The sequence below is a fragment of the Plodia interpunctella genome, chromosome 14, assembly GCF_027563975.2.
Source record: "Plodia interpunctella isolate USDA-ARS_2022_Savannah chromosome 14, ilPloInte3.2, whole genome shotgun sequence".
In the NCBI taxonomy this organism is placed as follows: Eukaryota; Metazoa; Arthropoda; class Insecta; order Lepidoptera; family Pyralidae; genus Plodia; species Plodia interpunctella.
The window spans coordinates 864284-883315 of NC_071307.1; the positions used below are offsets into that span (position 1 = coordinate 864284).

At 40.1% G+C, this 19032-nt stretch overlaps 1 protein-coding gene across 1 annotated transcript in view; it reads left to right on the forward strand.

The window, feature by feature from the left end:
* Window positions 1–19032, forward strand: part of Dlg5 (Discs large 5) — a 29969-nt gene that overhangs the window by 3453 nt on the left and 7484 nt on the right. Inside the window, exons 8-28 of the mRNA XM_053754282.1 lie at window positions 197–339; window positions 801–924; window positions 1611–1720; window positions 2650–2756; window positions 4439–5340; window positions 6012–6107; window positions 6324–6410; window positions 6912–7075; window positions 7175–7353; window positions 7492–7571; window positions 7978–8105; window positions 9980–10082; window positions 10912–10999; window positions 12238–12311; window positions 13498–13561; window positions 13813–15755; window positions 16036–16191; window positions 16597–16715; window positions 17202–17422; window positions 17845–18074; window positions 18530–18749. Coding sequence (XP_053610257.1) covers window positions 197–339; window positions 801–924; window positions 1611–1720; window positions 2650–2756; window positions 4439–5340; window positions 6012–6107; window positions 6324–6410; window positions 6912–7075; window positions 7175–7353; window positions 7492–7571; window positions 7978–8105; window positions 9980–10082; window positions 10912–10999; window positions 12238–12311; window positions 13498–13561; window positions 13813–15755; window positions 16036–16191; window positions 16597–16715; window positions 17202–17422; window positions 17845–18074; window positions 18530–18749 — 5338 coding nt within the window. The remainder of the gene's footprint in view (window positions 1–196; window positions 340–800; window positions 925–1610; window positions 1721–2649; window positions 2757–4438; window positions 5341–6011; window positions 6108–6323; window positions 6411–6911; window positions 7076–7174; window positions 7354–7491; window positions 7572–7977; window positions 8106–9979; window positions 10083–10911; window positions 11000–12237; window positions 12312–13497; window positions 13562–13812; window positions 15756–16035; window positions 16192–16596; window positions 16716–17201; window positions 17423–17844; window positions 18075–18529; window positions 18750–19032) is intronic.

A 19032-nucleotide genomic window follows, 5' to 3' on the forward strand; every position in this document is an offset into this window, starting at 1 on the left:
ATTTCGGAACGACAACTATTGAAAAGAAATGCCGAAAGAAACTCATTGGAACACGATACTCGAGTTTAATGGTGTTCAACTCCATCCTCTCCAGCTAGCTGTTTCTCGCGCATGAGTCTCTATAAACAGGTCTTAAAAGATCTTAATCATGTATTCCAATGTCGAAATTAGTTTAAAAATTGATAAATCTGCACAGATACGCGAGAGGAACGCACTAAAACAACAAGTTGCCAGCATGGTGCGGCAGTGGGAGACGCGCAGCGAACGCGCGGACATCAAGCGTTTGACCGACGAGAGGAACGCGGCCATGCACGAGTACACGCTCGTCATGAGCGAGAGGTAAGATATACCGGGTCACTGCTATAACGAAAAATCTCTTAAACACTATTTGGGTACATTAAATCGAGGCAAATTTTATTGTAAGACTTTTTGTGATTCATAGTTTTTTTTTCATATAAAAAATGAATACAATCTAATTTGCGATTCTACACATCTTAACTCTTATGTGATAGCCAAGCAACATGATAGCGTTGTGTAACAGAATCGAATATAGAGTTAAAGTTTTATAGAAACGACATTAAAACTAATAATATTAGATACCAGTAAACCTGTGCAGTGTCACATGTGTTTGTGTACCAAACGTAAATCATGTCTGGCTATGTCGTTTCCGCCTGGCCTTGGGCAGAAGGGTAAAACCCTATATATGCTGGCCTATATAAGATGATATGTGCGCCGAGGGTCTGGCGGATCCTGGGCTCCGACACTCAACTGAGCTGAGGAAGAGGCCTGTGATGTTTCAGAGACACGGTCCACAAAGAGATGGAGAAGCTGGCGGACGAGCGACAAGCGGCGCTGAAGCGGGTGGCGGCGCTCGAGGCGGCGCTGCAGGCGGCCAGGGAGGAACAGAGGGCCACTGCGTTACAGGTAATGATTTCTCCATCAATTATATATATATATATATTTGCTTTTGTCCGCGACTTCGCCCGCGTGAATTTCATAGTAAAATCTTGGTCATTCTTTTATCGCGTTTTCTGTAATATTGGTAAACATAAGTATATGATTCAAATTCGTATTTTTTCTCATCTAATCAATTTTCTGTTTCCCGCTGCGTGTCTCGCTCCCCATCTCGTCCAAATCGCCTCCTGTTTCCTCCCATTTAGGGATCCCGTACCGTTTCCTACATATGGTCCCATCTCGTTTTTCGTAATGTGCCCCGCCCCTTTTCCCACTACTTGCTTTCGCGTGCCGTCCTTTGTCCCACCGACCGCCTTGTCGGCCGAATTGTCGACCGCTTTTTTTATTAACCACAAACGTAAATCAAACATTTTACGGGACAATTCATTCCCGAAGGTACAATACAAGAAGGTAAAATGAACCCACACGAAGCCGAGCCCGGTCGCTAGTAAATCTTACAACATTATTATTATATTATATTATATTATATATATATATATATATATACTTACAACATTATATTATATATATATATATATATATATATATAGATATATATATATATATATATATATATATATATATATATATATATATATATATATATATATATATAATATGGAAAAATTACGTGAAACATGTTCTTTTGTCATCAGGCGGAGAGCCTTCGCCGCGAAATCGAGTCGGCGCTGGTGGAACGGGATAGAGCCATCAAGGAGTGCTCAGATCTCAAGACTCCCAACACGAACACCTTGGGGAAATCACGGTGAGTATTTATTTCAACCATTTTAGGACACACACACAGTCGAGAAGTGAACAAATTAAATAAGGGCGCTGTCACCTGTATAATAAATAAATAAATAAATATAGTATAAGACTATATTTGTTAAATGACGTCCTTGGAGAAAAGTCTGCGGTGAAGTTTGTTGCGCCGCTTCTTCTTCACCTGCGCTTTGGAAGCAGCAATCGGCAGTAGACTTAGTTTAAGTAATTTTTTGACGTCATAAGTGATGTATATCATCCTAAATTGAATAATTTTGAATTTGAATTTGAAATAATAAATAAATAAAACATTTTACAATAACATAAGACCAATTTTATAAATACCTTACAGTCTAACGTACATATAAATAAAATATTCTTAAAATTAGGTTACACGTAGTGTCGGCAACACTGGTTTATCAACCAATCTATTTGGTATTGCAATGACAAAAAATATGTTCGTCCGTTTTCTGGCGTTTTGTTGACAGACTGTACTTACATTTTAGGACATTTGACTATTTTAGGGATAATGCTGTTAAAACCACAGTTTAATTATTCATACAGTTGTTCGACGACAATGCTGTCACAAAATATGAAAGACGTGATACTGTATCCGTTGGGAGCTAAATCAAGGGCTGTAACTTTAGGAAAATAAAATTAAAGACCGCCTGAGTGAGTAGCCCCTCTGCCCGCACCTCTCAGCCGCCTCAAAAATTTGACTGTAGGAACGAAGTACCAATAGATTGGTTCATTGTGTTGAAACCCTGCATATTTACATCAACGTTAGGCTATTAGTAGGGCACAGTTGAAATTAGGCGCTCAGAATCAAGAGTAGGGCTAGAAACAAAAAATAAAGAAATTTTATTCAAAAATAATTAACCTAATAGATAGATTTCACACAGGAGATAAATATTATCTTGTCTGTGTCCACAGACAAGACAACTCCGCGTATCACCACTTGGGACTAGCAAGTGGTGGGGGTAACGACGGGTTTCTCAACGGGCAGCACTCCAATGATCCCTCAATGGACAAGTTGCAAGGTACATTTGTTTTTATTACTCTGCTTCTCTGTCTCATTCATTGGTTTTCACTGAAGAAACTGGGGAAGAAAACAACTTGACGCCGGGAGGTAAAAGACAGATCGAAATAAATAAATAAATATATTGGGACAAATCACACAGATTAAGCTAGTCCCAGTAAGTAAGTTCGAGACTTGTGTTATGGGATACTAACTCAACGATACTATATTTTATAATAAATACATATATAAATAAACATCCAAGACCCGGGCCAATCAGAAAAAGATCATTTTCCATCATGACCCGACCGGGGATCGAACCCGGGTCCTCTCGGTTCAGTGGCAAGAACCTTACCACTGCGCCACCGAGGTTGTCATTGAAATGTATAGAATGAAGGTCGTGGAGGTGGCCAAGGCCTATAATAGGTTTTAGAAGATTCAGATTTATTGCAAGCCACAAGTTTGAAGTTGTTACATATAGTTACAAGTACAGCACAGCAAACACGAGGGCAACTAGTTGACAAATTACTTACAAAATAAATTCGTCTTATATCAATTGTGATTTGTATAGTAGAGAAATCAATGTGAATTGTAGGGACACATTGTACGTCTCAAATTTCATTCACCACGCTCGTCGAAACTCGCGAGTGAAATATAATTAATTCGAAAGCCACCCATTGTCCGTATCGCCGCACGTTCGTTTTGCTATCATAAAGTTAGCGCGCGTAATTCGAAATTATATTAACTTAAATAAGTGGACATTTTAATTGTGTCCTACTTGTGGACTTCAAAATAAACAAGTGTTTTTGTACAAGGATTTTATTATCTCACCTTTTCCATTTTACACAGAAACCCAGTGACATTCATACATTTATACATAAGCGCGTGATTTAATAAAGAATCTATATCGAAATGTATCATTGAAAACCTCTGAAATCTCGTAATAACTTTTATTAATAAGGATTTCTTTTAGATTTTTTACAAATATTGGATATTTTTCTATATTTTTTAATGATTAGGGACATGGTTATTAGATTTTTATAGCCATATGATGGGGGCTGTTCGAAACTAGTTTCATGTTAGTCATTGGTCTTTCTAGTATGTTCAGGTCTCTATTATTTGTTTCTATTTATCCCATTTTGTATACAATCGCAGGAAGTAAATAAGTATTTGGGATTGTGATGCTGCGAAGCCAGGGTCAGCGTATAAAATAACATTATAATTTTGAATTTCGGCTGTGATTTTACAATTGGCCGTTTGATTGACGTCAACCCTATTTACCCCTTCTACTTGGGAGTACATAGCTTCTGTCTCTCTCTTTCTCCGACTTGTCAGTTCGTAATGTCGTGAAGCCGAGCGTCCTTATTATTTTTAAACGGAGATTTTACTTTATGCTCCAGAGCTTAATTCTCTTTTTTGTATATCCTATTATATATATTTAATGTCAAACTTTACGAAGAAAAGATAAATTATTTGAATTAGTTTATAATATTTACAATTTGGTGTTAAAAGATTAATGTTATGTGGACAAATGGGACGTGCTGCAATACGCCGATCGCGATTACGGTACGCTGAGAATAATTCGACTTCGTGTTTATAGTTTTCAGGGTTCTAATCAGACACGTTTCATGTCATTAGTGTATTTAAAATCAATTTCAGAATGTTAAAATGTGTCATGAACATACATGAGTTTATTTCATATAGGGTTGGTGGGCATGTCCTCGGACTCAGCGGACGCGGAGCGCGCGGAGTCGCTGGAGAACAACCCCGAGCTGGAGAGGCTCCGCAAGCAGCTGGACAGGATGCAGGCTGAGCTGGCGGACGCTGTGAGGGAGGCTGAGGTGAGTGCTGATGGTTATCATTACCATCGGGGCTGTGGTGTCCCGGAGCCGGCACACAAGGAGTCGCTGGAGAACAACCCCGAGCTGGAGAGGCTCCGCAAGCAGCTGGACAGGATGCAGGCTGAGCTGGCGGACGCTGTGAGGGAGGCTGAGGTGAGTGCTGATGGTTATCATTACCATCGGGGCTGTGGTGTCCCGGAGCCGGCACACAAGGAGTCGCTGGAGAACAACCCCGAGCTGGAGAGGCTCCGCAAGCAGCTGGACAGGATGCAGGCTGAGCTGGCGGACGCTGTGAGGGAGGCTGAGGTGAGTGCTGATGGTTATCATTACCATCGGGGCTGTGGTGTCCCGGAGCCGGCACACAAGGAGTCGCTGGAGAACAACCCCGAGCTGGAGAGGCTCCGCAAGCAGCTGGACAGGATGCAGGCTGAGCTGGCGGACGCTGTGAGGGAGGCTGAGGTGAGTGCTGATGGTTATCATTACCATCGGGGCTGTGGTGTCCCGGAGCCGGCACACAAGGAGTCGCTGGAGAACAACCCCGAGCTGGAGAGGCTCCGCAAGCAGCTGGACAGGATGCAGGCTGAGCTGGCGGACGCTGTGAGGGAGGCTGAGGTGAGTGCTGATGGTTATCATTACCATCGGGGCTGTGGTGTCCCGGAGCCGGCACACAAGGAGTCGCTGGAGAACAACCCCGAGCTGGAGAGGCTCCGCAAGCAGCTGGACAGGATGCAGGCTGAGCTGGCGGACGCTGTGAGGGAGGCTGAGGTGAGTGCTGATGGTTATCATTACCATCGGGGCTGTGGTGTCCCGGAGCCGGCACACAAGGAGTCGTTGGAAAACTACTACTAATATGAAGCATAAATCAATTCATCATACTTCATAGTCGTATTCCTCATGACTGAGGGTCGTGGTCATTACATGGAATGAAACACACGTAACAACTTTCATTGCATTATTAATGTAGTGGTTTGCCATTGCCTTCTCCATTTCACACACAAGTTAATAATCAACGAGTGTGCAGGTTTCCTCACGATGTTTTTTTTTGATTTGGTATACAAACTCATGTGGCACGAGTAGTATTTGAGACTGGGAACTTTAGATCCACAGGCGGGAGTCTCAACCATCACATCACCACCGCTTCAATCAATTAATACAGTTACAATATCACATGTATTGATTTTATTTTCCAAATGTACTTAATTAAGTTCCCAACGCGTCATATGGGTTATTGGGAGGGTCCCCCCCCCCCTTAACGCACTTCTCACCCTCCATTGCCCTGCTTAGAGGCGTTCGAACCGACTTGACTGCTGAATCCAAGAGTAAATACCAATCGTCTATGTTACTGTCAGAAAAGCCACTACTGATGTAAAATGCCGAAAGAAATCCATTGTGAGACGAGGTTACAACTTGTTTCAACAATTATTCTTTTATTTCAGGTTTCCAAAAGAAGACGCGACTGGGCGTTCTCAGAAAGAGACAAATTGCTGCAAGAGAGAGAAAGTGTGAAGGCTTTGTGCAATAGGTTAAGAAAGGTACGTATGCTTTCTGAATTGGCAATTTATAAATTTGAATAGCTGGCGTTGAGAAATCGCAGTTGAACAATTTTTCATAGAAACAGAAGTGGTTCAGTATGACAAGTAAGGGTCCAAAGCGATTAAAATCATTTGATTTAAGTATTTCTCCAACCAAAACGTTCCCATACATTAAAATCGTTATACATGCAGTTGAATATTTCCAATTTGTCGCAGGAGAGAGACCAAATGGTCGGCGAACTGGCAGACGCTCGACGGCACGGCGGCGGCAAGCATAGCGAAGCCGCTAAAGATGTCAAGAACGTATGTATATCCATATATACTCCCTCTCTCTCTCTCACACACACTCTCTCTTTCTCTGGGTGGATATCCTGTTGCATTTCAGGCTATGACGTCTGAAGCACTTCCGCTCAAAAAATAAACCTCAATACTTTGCGTTTTCGGTTGTGGTTTTACCGGCTGAACTACAGTGTCATTGAGCTCCTCGATACGTTAATGAAACGATTTAACCTATTATAAAAAAATGGCTTTCTACACATTATGTCTTTGTTTTTTGTTTATTTAAATAAATATGCAAAATGCTTGCCTGTTTTTTAGCCCAGGGTGTTTTGCCAGAGTGCCATTGCACATAAAACGATACAAACTTATATTTGTATTTGATTTCATACAATATTAGTGCATACGCCCGCATATTTACAATTGTCAACCCTTGTAATTACAATATCTATAAATTTGTACGGAAACCTCAGTGCGCGAGTCCGTCTCCATTTGACTGGTTCTTAAATAGTTTTATTTTATCTGTAGGACTACGAATGGGACCTAATCGACGTGGAACTAAGCGGTCTCAGTAAAGACGGAGATTTAGGTTTCGAGTTGTCCGGCGGGAGAGAAGACCCTTACTATCCTAACGACTGCAGTATTTACGTCACGGCTGTGAAGAAGGGTTCACCGGTTGAAGGGAAAATCAAGTAAGTTTGTAGTAAACTAACTTTTGACTTCGTCTTCATATGATTTTTTTTTTAATTTCTGTACTAAGTAGTAACGTTGTTCGACTTCCTATCTCCCAGGGTGTTGGACCGAGTGACAGAGGCGTGTGGCGTATCAGTGTGGACGAGCGGTCGCGCGGCGGACGCAGCGCTGCGGACGCAGCTAGCGCGGGGCGAGGTTCGGCTGCGGCTGCAGCGCGCGCGCGCGGTGCGGGTGTCGCTGCTGCTGGCCGACGCGCGCGGCCTGCTGCTGCACCACGGTCAGCTCAAGTCATCTCCTCGGAAATTAACTACCTCAATGGCTTCAATGACCTTTACTAAACCCGAAATTTCCATGGGAATAAAGCCCCAAAGCAGAGCTAGTAGAATATAATTTAATTCGATTCTTTTTGTCACAGGTATCTTCATCAGCAAGATAACAACGAACAGTGCGGCCGCTAAGGATGGCAATATTTATGTCGGCGATCGGGTCGTCAGTGTGAGTATATACTTAAATTATAAATTAAATGTTAATGTTAAATGTTAACAAATAGTTTACATTTTTTTCCATCAAACATGTAATGTTATCTACAATTGCTTTATTCCCCTTTAGCCACCTGGGTGATATGGACGAAGTTGTCAATTTCAAATTTCTAATCTGCCTTTGCCGACCAAAAATTTTATACAAAAAAAGTATTAACATATGTTATACTTAGAAGACCCACTTTTCTCCATTACTTCTTCTTCACCTGCGCTTGGGATGTCGGCAACTTAGCTTTAAGTAAATTTTTGACATCAATATGAGAATTTTGAATTTGAATTTGCCACTGTTCCTGGAATACCGGCAGACGTTAATTTACTTAAATCTAAATGATTAAAAAAATGTATATATTTAATAATTCTAGATCAACAACCGTTCGCTAGAGGGCGTGAAGAGCGTATCGGAAGCGATGGCTCTCCTGAACGAGAATCAATACGACGTGATGCTCACTGTACTTCGCCCGCTGTACCCCTGCTGTGATACTAGAGACAGGTGACTTGTTGTACTTTTGCGGGAAATGCGGGAATATCGGGAATCACAACATAAGCACCAGATGTGACCATGATTGTTTTGGGAATTTTGGTATGGAAATTACAATAATTTACATATATTTATTACTCTAATAGATTCGTTCGCGGCTTCACCTGCGCGAATGTCCTAAGTGTCTATTCGACTTCGTGTTATATGTATGCGAAATTTCGAGAAGATAGGATAGACTTTTCACGCTTAATCTACAACGTAAAGAGGTAACAGTCAAATAAGTTTTCTGTCGCATCCGTACTAATATTACATGTGAAAGTATGTCGGTCCTGCTTTCACGTCGAAACGGAGTATTGGGGGTGATTTTTGGAGATAGTAAAAACATATTTAAAAAATAAAACTAGGCAATAAAAAAAAAACTTGACATTGCTCGCAATTTGAAAAGGACCCAGCTCAGCATATGTTGTTTACCCCGCGCGAGTCTTCCGCTGGTCTTCCGCTGGGACCCACGAGTTAAAACGCACGGACAGTTGCAACCTTATACTCGTAAAGTATAATACCCATAACTAATACTTAATCACTATATTACTATACTATATATTAAATCAATATATATTATAGTAGGAGATCTGAACACTGACAAGCTGCTATTAGCGCGGGCGGAGCCGTTGGCAAAAGTTATGTTTAATCCCCGACGCAAATGAGGGGTGTTGTAAGTTTAACGTGTCTGTCTGTGTATATGTCTGTGGCATCGTAGCTCCCAAACGGATGAACCGATTTTCGTTTGTACACCATGCCGAGTGTTCTTAGCCATGTTTCATGAAATCGGTTCCGTCGTTCAAAAGTTGAAGCGAAATGAACAATGAAAGTCGGGGTTTTTTTAATTTGTCTAACAAATAAACTTGTGTAATATTTTTAATTATAATTAAGAGTCACGAAGATATATACACCAGGTTTAATAAAAATCTGTAGTTTTTATCAAATAATCATCGGTATATTTCATATTAACCAAAGCGGGTAAAACCGCATGTACGATCTAGTGCTACATACGTCGTAAATATCACAATACGTCAACAACTGAGGAATTTAGCCGGTGAGATATTTGTTTGGTTTTAAAAATCCGTTTTTATACGAATTGTGAAATCTCTTGAGACAATGTTAAACGGAATCTCCAATCATTCAACAGTTTATATCATCAGTTTTGATCAACACTTACTGTTTTAATCGTTTGGGACAAGTTAAACTTGTGACGGCACGTAGCCGTAGAACTGGTCAGCTCGATCTTTTATTAAAAATTTTTTTTGTTTGGTTAATTATACATATATATATATATTTCCTTTCATTAGCACTTGATCACAAGCATAATATGTTTCAGTATACCTTTTGACCGTGTACTTTATTGTGTACTTACATTGTTAAATTACTGATAAAAAATTATACATAAATTTATATTTAAAAAATGGTAAGCCCTTCTGGCATAATAGGGACCAACACTGTTTGAATGAGTTTCTTTCGGCATTTCTTCTCAGCAGTGGTCGTTCCGAAATGCTAGTAATTTGTAGCTTTGGTAAACATCATTTAATTTAGAATATAACGTGAAAAAGTGCCTTAGAAGGCCTAATTTCTGAATAAATGATTTGATTTGATTTAGCATGAAACCAGCATTTGACGTTTGACAGCAAAAAATTAAACTATATTGAAAATTCAAATGCTTATCCGCCCAGAATGGAAATATACTGATAAATAGAAATGTCATCAAAGTAGGTGACGTCTTAAAATGGGAGGATAATATGTTTAGCAAGTGTTTAACATCAGATATCGTTTTAAACCTGTAGCTAACAAACGGTAAACAAACTTTAGTTGAAAATATTTTATTTTTGCTTCAGGTTTTCCGTGTACGAGCATTCATATTCGGACGGAAAGATGGTGAACATTTGTTCGCAGACTGAAGAATCGTACGGACAGTTCGTGCCGCCACCGGATTCTAAGGTGAGTGAGGCGACGATGTTAATAAATCAATCACACATGATCTACTGGACGGGATTCCACGTGATTTGGTACGCGGGTTGAAACTAAACAACATGTATTAAACGTGCGCGGGTGAAATTGTGAATTTCACGACTGTTTGAACGCGGTGTTGTAGCGTTTAATTTGTGTCGCATATTTTTTTTTGAATAAAGAATATATATTTTTGAAATAAACATTTATAAAATTAACATTGTACCAGTACTTTACTAATTTATAACATTAAATTGATTACTGTGTATGGTACAATTTAATAAACACTAATGATAGCCCGCGGCGGCGTTCAAAACGCCACGAGCGTTCACCCATGTGCGCGTTTAATACCTGTTGTTTAGTATATATTTATGCAACGTGAAAGTTTAAAATTAGTTACACGGGTTTCCAGCCGTGTAACTGATTATATTCTTTTAATCTGGACTTTTCTAGGACTTTTCAAGAATTTTAAACTTTTACGTTGTATAAATATATACTAATATACACCAAAATTTCCATATAAAGTAAAATAATCTACAAAACCCTTGCCGCAACAGAGGGTACATCGAAAGGGCTATGGTGATGAAGAAAGCTCATTTGCACAGTGGAGAAGAAATCAGTAAACAGGAAAGTGAACGCTAGGCTCCGACCATTTGCTGCTGAAAAAGAAGCAAGAAAGTGTTCAGATGATGATTTATTATTTATTTATTTAGCTAAATACAACGGTACACAATATGTATCCTGCTTTAGTAAGAAAAAATATGTAAATGATTATTAAAAAAAATATGAAAAGGTAATGATGAAAAACTCGTTGGTTCAGGTTCACATTGAGCACGGAATGGCGGACTTCGACCGCCGTTACGTCTACCATTTGGCGGCCGGCAGCCAGGGCAAGATTCAAGAAAGAGGTGAGTTTATATGTAACAACTTATTACGGACTGCTACAATGTAGGAGGCCACGTCAAGATCGAAAGTGATATATTTCATATTGACGTGGATGTTTAACTATATATATATATATATATATATATATATATATATATATATATATATATATACATACGACATATATACATATATATATACGATGTCGCTCCCGTGGAGTTTTGAGATAAAATTTAGCCTATAGCAATCTTGGATATTGTAACTTTCTAAAGGTGAATTTTTGAAATTGGTTCGGTAGTTTCGGAGATTACCCGCTTCAAACATACAAACTCGCTAACGCTTACCTCATTACAATAATGGTATAGATAAAATATCTTGGATATTGTAACTTTCTAAAGGTGAATTTTTGAAATTGGTTCGGTAGTTTCGGAGATTATCCACCTCAAACATACAAACTCGCTAACGCTTACCTCTTTATAATAATAGTATAGATACAATATAGTGCCGTTGAGATGGTATCCCATAAGACAAAGACTCGAACTTACTTTGGGGCTATCTCAATCTGTGTGATTTGTTGATATGTGTATGTATAAGTTATTTATTGTAAGTATATTTTTTGTATAAGTGTTGTAGTAAACTGTGGAATATTTATCCAATGGCGGAGTTCTGGAATTCGAAATTGGTGGTTTCAAGAAAAGGTCTTATTCTAGAAATCTAGATTTTCCTCTGCGCAGGGTTTGTTCGATTTTCGTGTTCTATTGAACACGAAACAATCCTGCCCAGTAAAATGACTTTCTGGATGTGAGAGGATTTCTGGATTTTCCTGAAGTTTCTTCCAGAAACTCCCTGAGGTTATATTAGCTCAGGATTTTTTTTTGAGATTTTGATTGAAAATTTGTGGACTATTGACTAAAAGTATAATTATTAGTTATAAATATAACTAATAATTATACTTTTTAAAATAAACCAATCGTTATATAACTTTTAAAATAAACCAATCGTAAAAAGATTATTTTTTTCGTTCAATTTATAAAATAAAACTATTTCAAAGAAATCCTACTTGTGTATTAAACAAGTTAAAAAATATAAGTAGTAAATAATATTAGTAGTAAGATTTCTTATCTGCGTATACGCATCCGATTCAGTTCACGCCCCACACTGCCCCATTGACCGCCGATAGCCGCACAATACTATCGCGATCGATAAGCTATCACGATAAGATAGCGATATCGGTATAGTGATGTTATCCCATTGATTGCAGGCGCGTGGGATATGATCCGCGGCAAGATCGAGGCTGTCACTGGACGCAGCAAGTCGAAGGATAAGCAGAATAAGGTGAGGTTTTTGTGTTTTATTTTGGCATCCGTCATTTAATTTCTTTGTTGTACGATAAGTACAGTCAACAGCACATCAACCTACCCATTGCAAACTCGCCGATTTTTTGCCGCAACATAGATGTTTGTACAGGGTAACTTGATGTGCTGTTGACTGTACATAAATTAAAATTAATTCAAGAAATATACACGTACGCAACGTCGGATTTATCTCATGAATCGCTCCTTATGGTTGCCGATGGTTATTATTATTAATTTGTTTCTTTGTAATTATATAAAAGCGTGCTTAATTTTATCCAGGAAAAAGTATTGCTTCTGTGGGAAATTCACATATAATTCAAAATCAAAAGAAAGGACTATAAACTTAAATCAAGAAACCAATTTACATTTAAAATGTCAGAAGTTTTGCCTTTTCATAAAAAAGTATTGAGAAATCGTTTACTTAAGCTTTGTATATATTGAAAGACTCATTGGAACAGTTGAGCTTGTGTTTGATCTGTAGATTATAACCCGACCAAACGTAAAACGTCCTGGGTTTAATATATGATAACATAATACTTACTCAACTTACATCTCAATAGAAATCAGAAACTGTCATCAAAATGGATGTCTGTAAACACGCTATTCACCCATATCTTTTCAATGAAAAACGATAAGGATTGGATACAAGATTTGAACTGCACTGAGGATTTTATATTGGTGTATTCTTTTTATTTATCATGATAACACATCCGGTGTTTCTCAATAAGCTATAAAATAATTTCAGTTATTGAATATACAGACTTAAGTCTGTATGACCGTTGCTTACCGACTAAATAACGCGTACGCGTGCACCTTTTTGTGATGGAATTGTGCCTGGCTGCGTGCGTTATAATTCTATACAAAAAACGCGTCACGCAGTCGTTGTTCATCGGTCTTTATAATTTACTTGATTTAGGTCTACAACTCATCCATGGGTGTTTCCTTATATATTCTCGACTGTAAAGCCTCGAAGCCCGAATCCGCTTAAAAAATACCAAAGTTTTTGAACATTTGGCTGTGGTTTTATGACCACCTGCCTGACGTCAATGCCCTTTACGAATATTTTTGTTGCTTCAGCTGTCAAAGCTCCCTTAGTCGCCTCGTGCGACATCTACCGGAGGATATGGAGTCAAATTGTAATCCTAATGTTGTTTATTTCTTCTTAGGTGCCAGAATCGGATGCGATCGCGGAATTAGATTCTGTCATCGACAGCTATCATGGCAAAACAAGTGAGTTTCTATTTGTTCTATTATATGTATCATATGCTCTTCATCAGGTTCTTCCGAACGAGCTATCGAGACCATTACCTCAACCATGCATGAAACGTGATTTTGATTATCTTTCAGAGATCTTTTTATTAAAAGAAGTGAATATCTTATAGTTCACGTTGTCTCAAAACAAAGAAAAGTAAGATTTTTCTAATGTATAGTAGATGTATAGTTTTATATCGGATAGCTACAACGATAATTTCTATTTGCAGTCAAAGAAACCAGCAGTGTTCTAAAACGCTCGCGAAGAAAAAACAAAGAGTCTCACAACGACGCCAAGAACGGTGGCACTTGGCCCAAGGCCCGGGCCAATTTTATTCTGGAAGAAAACTCTACGGGCACCATAGTGCAGCCACGGTCGAGGAAAGAACGGCCTCCATTGTCTATACTTCTAAGTCCGCCAACCAAGCTTCCACCAGAGCCTCAACGCTCAAACACGAATAGAAATTCGAACCCCATACCCCTTGGACACGCCCCTCTAACTCAAGTCACCACCCCCGCACGGCATTCCGTCTACAAATCCATCGAATCATCCCCCGCAATCGAACATTTCCCCAAACCAGCCCCATTGACCGTCCACAACCCTTTCGCTTCACCCAACAGTATGAATTTCGAGAAAATTCGAACGCTGGAGAAAGACAAAATGTCCATCAGTGACTACTCAGACCATGACATAACGCCAAATCGGCTAAGTCTTGTCCTAAACCCATCAGACGACTCCTTAGACTACCAACCAGTGACACGAAACAGGACTAAAAGCCCCCATTCGTTAGATTTCATGGTCAACAAAGGCCCAAGCTCTCTAGACTTCGTAACCCGAAAATCACCAAGCTCAATTGAGCATTCGATGAAAAATCATCCAGGGAAAGATTTATTAGAACAGTATTATTCTTCAAAAAAGTCCTCTTCACCTAAAACAGTGAATAAATACCCTTCAGACAGCGACAGCTTCGGACCTGATAGTCTCAACAGTAATCCGAATTACCCCATGACTGGGACGTTGCCTACGCAATCACGATTACAATCTCAATACCATTACAGAGGTCCCTTTGTCAACTCCCATCCACACACAAGTAGATACCCACATCTCGTCAGTCCGACAAATATACCGCAAAGTCAGTCTGGAGAAAGCATTGGAACAAGTTACGACATGCACTCATTCACGTCTCATACGCACAACATGTCTGATCTCCAACCAGTCCCGAGGACTACAAGAGTGGGCGATTACCACCACACATACGAAGGCGGGACGTTTCCGAGGAAGAAGGAGAACCAGAGGTTTCGTATTCCGTCCAATCCGAGCGTCACATCTAAAAACTCTGCCGGAAAATTAAGCACTGGATCTATAGAAAGGAGTTCCGAAAGGAATTCACCAATGCCGACATTTCATGTGGAAGTTTTGAGCCCTGGCCGAGGCGCGAAACAACTAGCGCATAAAGGAACTAGGAATTCCATGCCAGAATACTGCGGGATGAGTTTAGACAAACCTTTACCTGGTGAATTACGAAGAGTTCATATAGACAAGAGTCAACAACCGCTTGGGATCCAAATATATTGTCCCTCTGGCGGTGGGGTTTTTGTATCTACTGTGAATGACAATTCGCTTGCAAGACAAGTTGGTTTACAAATCGGAGACCAACTGTTGGAAGTGTGTGGAATAAACATGCGATCCGCGACGTACCAGTTAGCTGCGAGAGTTTTGAGGCAGATAGGAAACTCTATCACTATGTTGGTGCAATACAGCCCTGATAAATATAAAGATGAGGTTGAAGTTACTGGTTCGTCATCTTCAGGGGAGAGTTCTCACGATGAGGAAGTTTCCTTATCGGGGTCTCCGACTCCGAGGAATTCCCCAGGTCCTCAGCAGTCGATACGAATGGAGACGCCGTCGAATGAAGTGGCGACGTTGAGTCGCTCGGGGAATAAGGATCTGCCGAGGTTTTTGCTGATCGAAATGAGGAATTGTTCCGATTTGGGCATCAGTTTAGTGGGGGGTAACGCGGTGGGGATATTTGTGCATAGTGTGCATATAGATTCGCCTGCGCATATAGCGGGTTTGAGGACGGGCGATCAGATTTTGGAGTATAATAATGTGGATCTGAGGCGGGCCACCGCGGAGCAAGCCGCTTTGGAGTTGGCGAAACCAGCTGATAAAGTGAGTATTTTTGTTTTTAATAATATTATTTTGGTTCTATTTTGTTTGGTATGATTTTTCCTAATATGTTATTATTAAAGAAAATGTTAAAGATCATAGTGAAAATGTATATATACTTCTTCTTCTTCTTCGTTTTTGCCACTTCCAATGTCGTCTAAATCTATATTTCTTGTCTATTTCTCTGATATCTGCACTGTTTGTAACGTTTACATATTTTTCTATTATTTCCTATGAAATGTGACTATGGTATTATAATATTATGGTTGTATTACAACACTAGGTGAGCGTGTTAGTCCGACACGACCTGCAACAATACCACGACGTAAAAGACAAGCCGGGAGACGCATTCTACATCCGCGCAGGGTTCGATCGGGGGAACAAGTTTACTGCCACCGGTATGGACACGCTCGATGAATATCCCCTGTGGTTCAGAAAGGTATTTTAACTACCACTTTTTTATTTTATTTATACCTAATTTTGACTTACTGATACCTTTATATGATTTCTATTGCTAAGTGACGTTATTTGTACAATGATATTTTTACAAGCTTTTATTTGTATGTATAAATGTCACTATGTTCGGGTGGAATCTTGCAACTCCATTTTAAAACAGACACCTTCATTGTGCTGAATTTTAGTATACACGTTTGGATTATTATTATAATGACCTAATATTTAGTGCTGGTGCACTAAATATTAGGTAATACTCCCGATTAGGGAACTCCTCAACAGTTTAGAGCACGACATGATTTTTTACCACGTGTTGAATGCATTAAGATCTCTCTGGTATCAAGAAATGCTTATGTCAAAAGTTACATTTTAGATAAAAAAATTGTTATAGGATGAGGTTTTATTTGTGGATAACACGTTGTACAACGGAGCGCCGGGGCTGTGGCGCGCGTGGCAGCTGGACTGCAAGGGCGCCAAGCAACGCTGGGGGACTATACCTAGCAAGTTCAAGTGAGTAGAACAATATCAATTTTGAACATTGTTTTATTGCAGGTGTTACGCCACAGGTGACGACTTTAACTATGTTGAAAAGCGTATGATCCATCCTTGCATTAACTTTATTACGGCGCTTCGCTGCGCGTCGCGCATTAATCCTGCCTCTTATGTAATGATATTATATACAAAGCCTAATGAAAAAATACACATATTGACAGATTATTTTATTGATGATTATAATTTATATTTTGTTTTACAATATTACCCGATGTTTAACATATTTTGTGATATAAACGCGTATTTTATTTGTTATTATTATTACAAATCATATTCCATATTATGGGGCAGATCCATTAGAGTTGCTACATAGAATACAACTATTAATATAATAGAATAGACTTTATTGCATACACACACGGACAACACTTTAACTAACACAAAAAAACTAAGTACATCTTTTGGAAATTAGGGCGCATAACAATAGGTAATATGTTTCCGCAGAGTGGAAGAAATGCTTCGTCGATCGATCGGGCCGCTGGAGAGCGACGCCGGCCGCCGCGCCTCCACCACCGCGCGGCGCTCCTTCTTCCGCCGCAAGAAACACCGCGACAGCAAGGAGCTCGCGTCCTTCTCCAACACCGAACTCGGCTGTTGGAGCGACAGCGGGACCCTGGCTGATGACGCCCCTGTGTTGTGCTATCAGAGGGTGGAGAGGTTGCACTGTAAGTTTGATGATAATCAGGCTCCTCGATAGCTAGAAATATCGTTAAAGTCATGTCATGCCTTAAGGGCTACGTACTGTTAAAGTTTGTCAAGGCAAGTGTATATCTTATTTGTTAGCGACATGTAAGCATAAGTATATTAATTAATTATTAAATCACACAGACTGAGCTAGCCCCATAACGTAAGTTCGAGACTTGTGTTATGGGATACTAACTCAACGATATATTTTTATAACTACTTTTTATAACGACTATATTTTTATAACAAATACATATATAGATAAATATCCAAGACCCGGACCAATCAGAAAAATATAATTTTCCATCACGACCCGACCGGGGATCGAACCCGGGACCTCTCGGTTCAGTGGCGAGAACTTTACCACTGCGCCACCGGGGTCGTCAATGATTTTGTTTGTCAGACGGCAGCCACCGGCCGGTAGTGGTGCTGGGCCCGCTGCGCGAGTGCGTCGCGGCGAAGCTAGTGTCGGACTGGGCGCACGTGTTCGGCGCGGTGCGCGCGGCGCCGCTGTCGCTACGCGGCGCCGCGCCCGCGCTGCAGCGCGGCACGCATCTCGAGCCGCGTCCGCGCGCGCACTCCGGCTATCTCGACTGCATCCCGCTGCAGGCCATACAGGAGCTGGCGCACAAGGTGACTGTGCTGTGCTGCTTCCCCATCGTCGACTTCAGATCAACAGCTATGTAAACTTCTAAATGGACATGGAGATGGTTAACAAAAGAGTCAATCAATGATCCTCAAAAATAGTCTGTCTCTATGTTTGCTTAGATTTTTAAAACTACACAACGGATTTTGATGTTTTTTTTTTAAATTCTTTTATTTCAACCAACAAGAGATCACATCATATTCCTATATTACAATACAAATTATATTATCAACAACAACCCTTTAAACATCCCCACTGCTGGGGCACCTTCCATATGGACGGATAAGGAAAGCTTATTCAATTTTTGGTCACCCATCCAATAAGCGACCGTTGTAAGAGTGTCTTAACCGCCACTATCACAGGCCAAGCGCTCACTGCGCCATTGAGCTCCTCACAAAATATATAATTCCTTAATTATATTAAAAAATATATTTCTCACTAGAATATCCACTGCATCCTCGACATCAGCGTGGCCACAATAGAGAAGCTCCACAAGCAACAGGTGTACCCCATCGTCCTGTTCATCAAGTTCAAGTCGTTCAAGCAGATCAAAGAGATGAAGGACCCCAGCTACCCCACGGAGAAGGTGTCGGCTAAGGCGGCCAAGGAAATGTACGAGCACGGATTGAAGATCGAGAACGAATATAGAAGCTATATTTCAGGTATGAAGTGTTGGTAGCATTAAGTACTGATGGAATGGCCTTAGCTAGCAAAAGGGAAAAGCACGCGCTATTGAACTTGCACAGATAATATAATTACATGGGTTCAGACTCCTAGCTAGATCAAATTGCGCGAGTTAATAAGTAGCAGCTGTCACACCGTGTCCTTCAATTTTTTGCCGTAAGAAGGAATCGGAGACATCAAACTTCCAAAAAATTGGTTTTACTGTTGATATAGTTTTTTTTCTTAGTTATTTATGTTCTATTTATTGGCACGCGCATATTA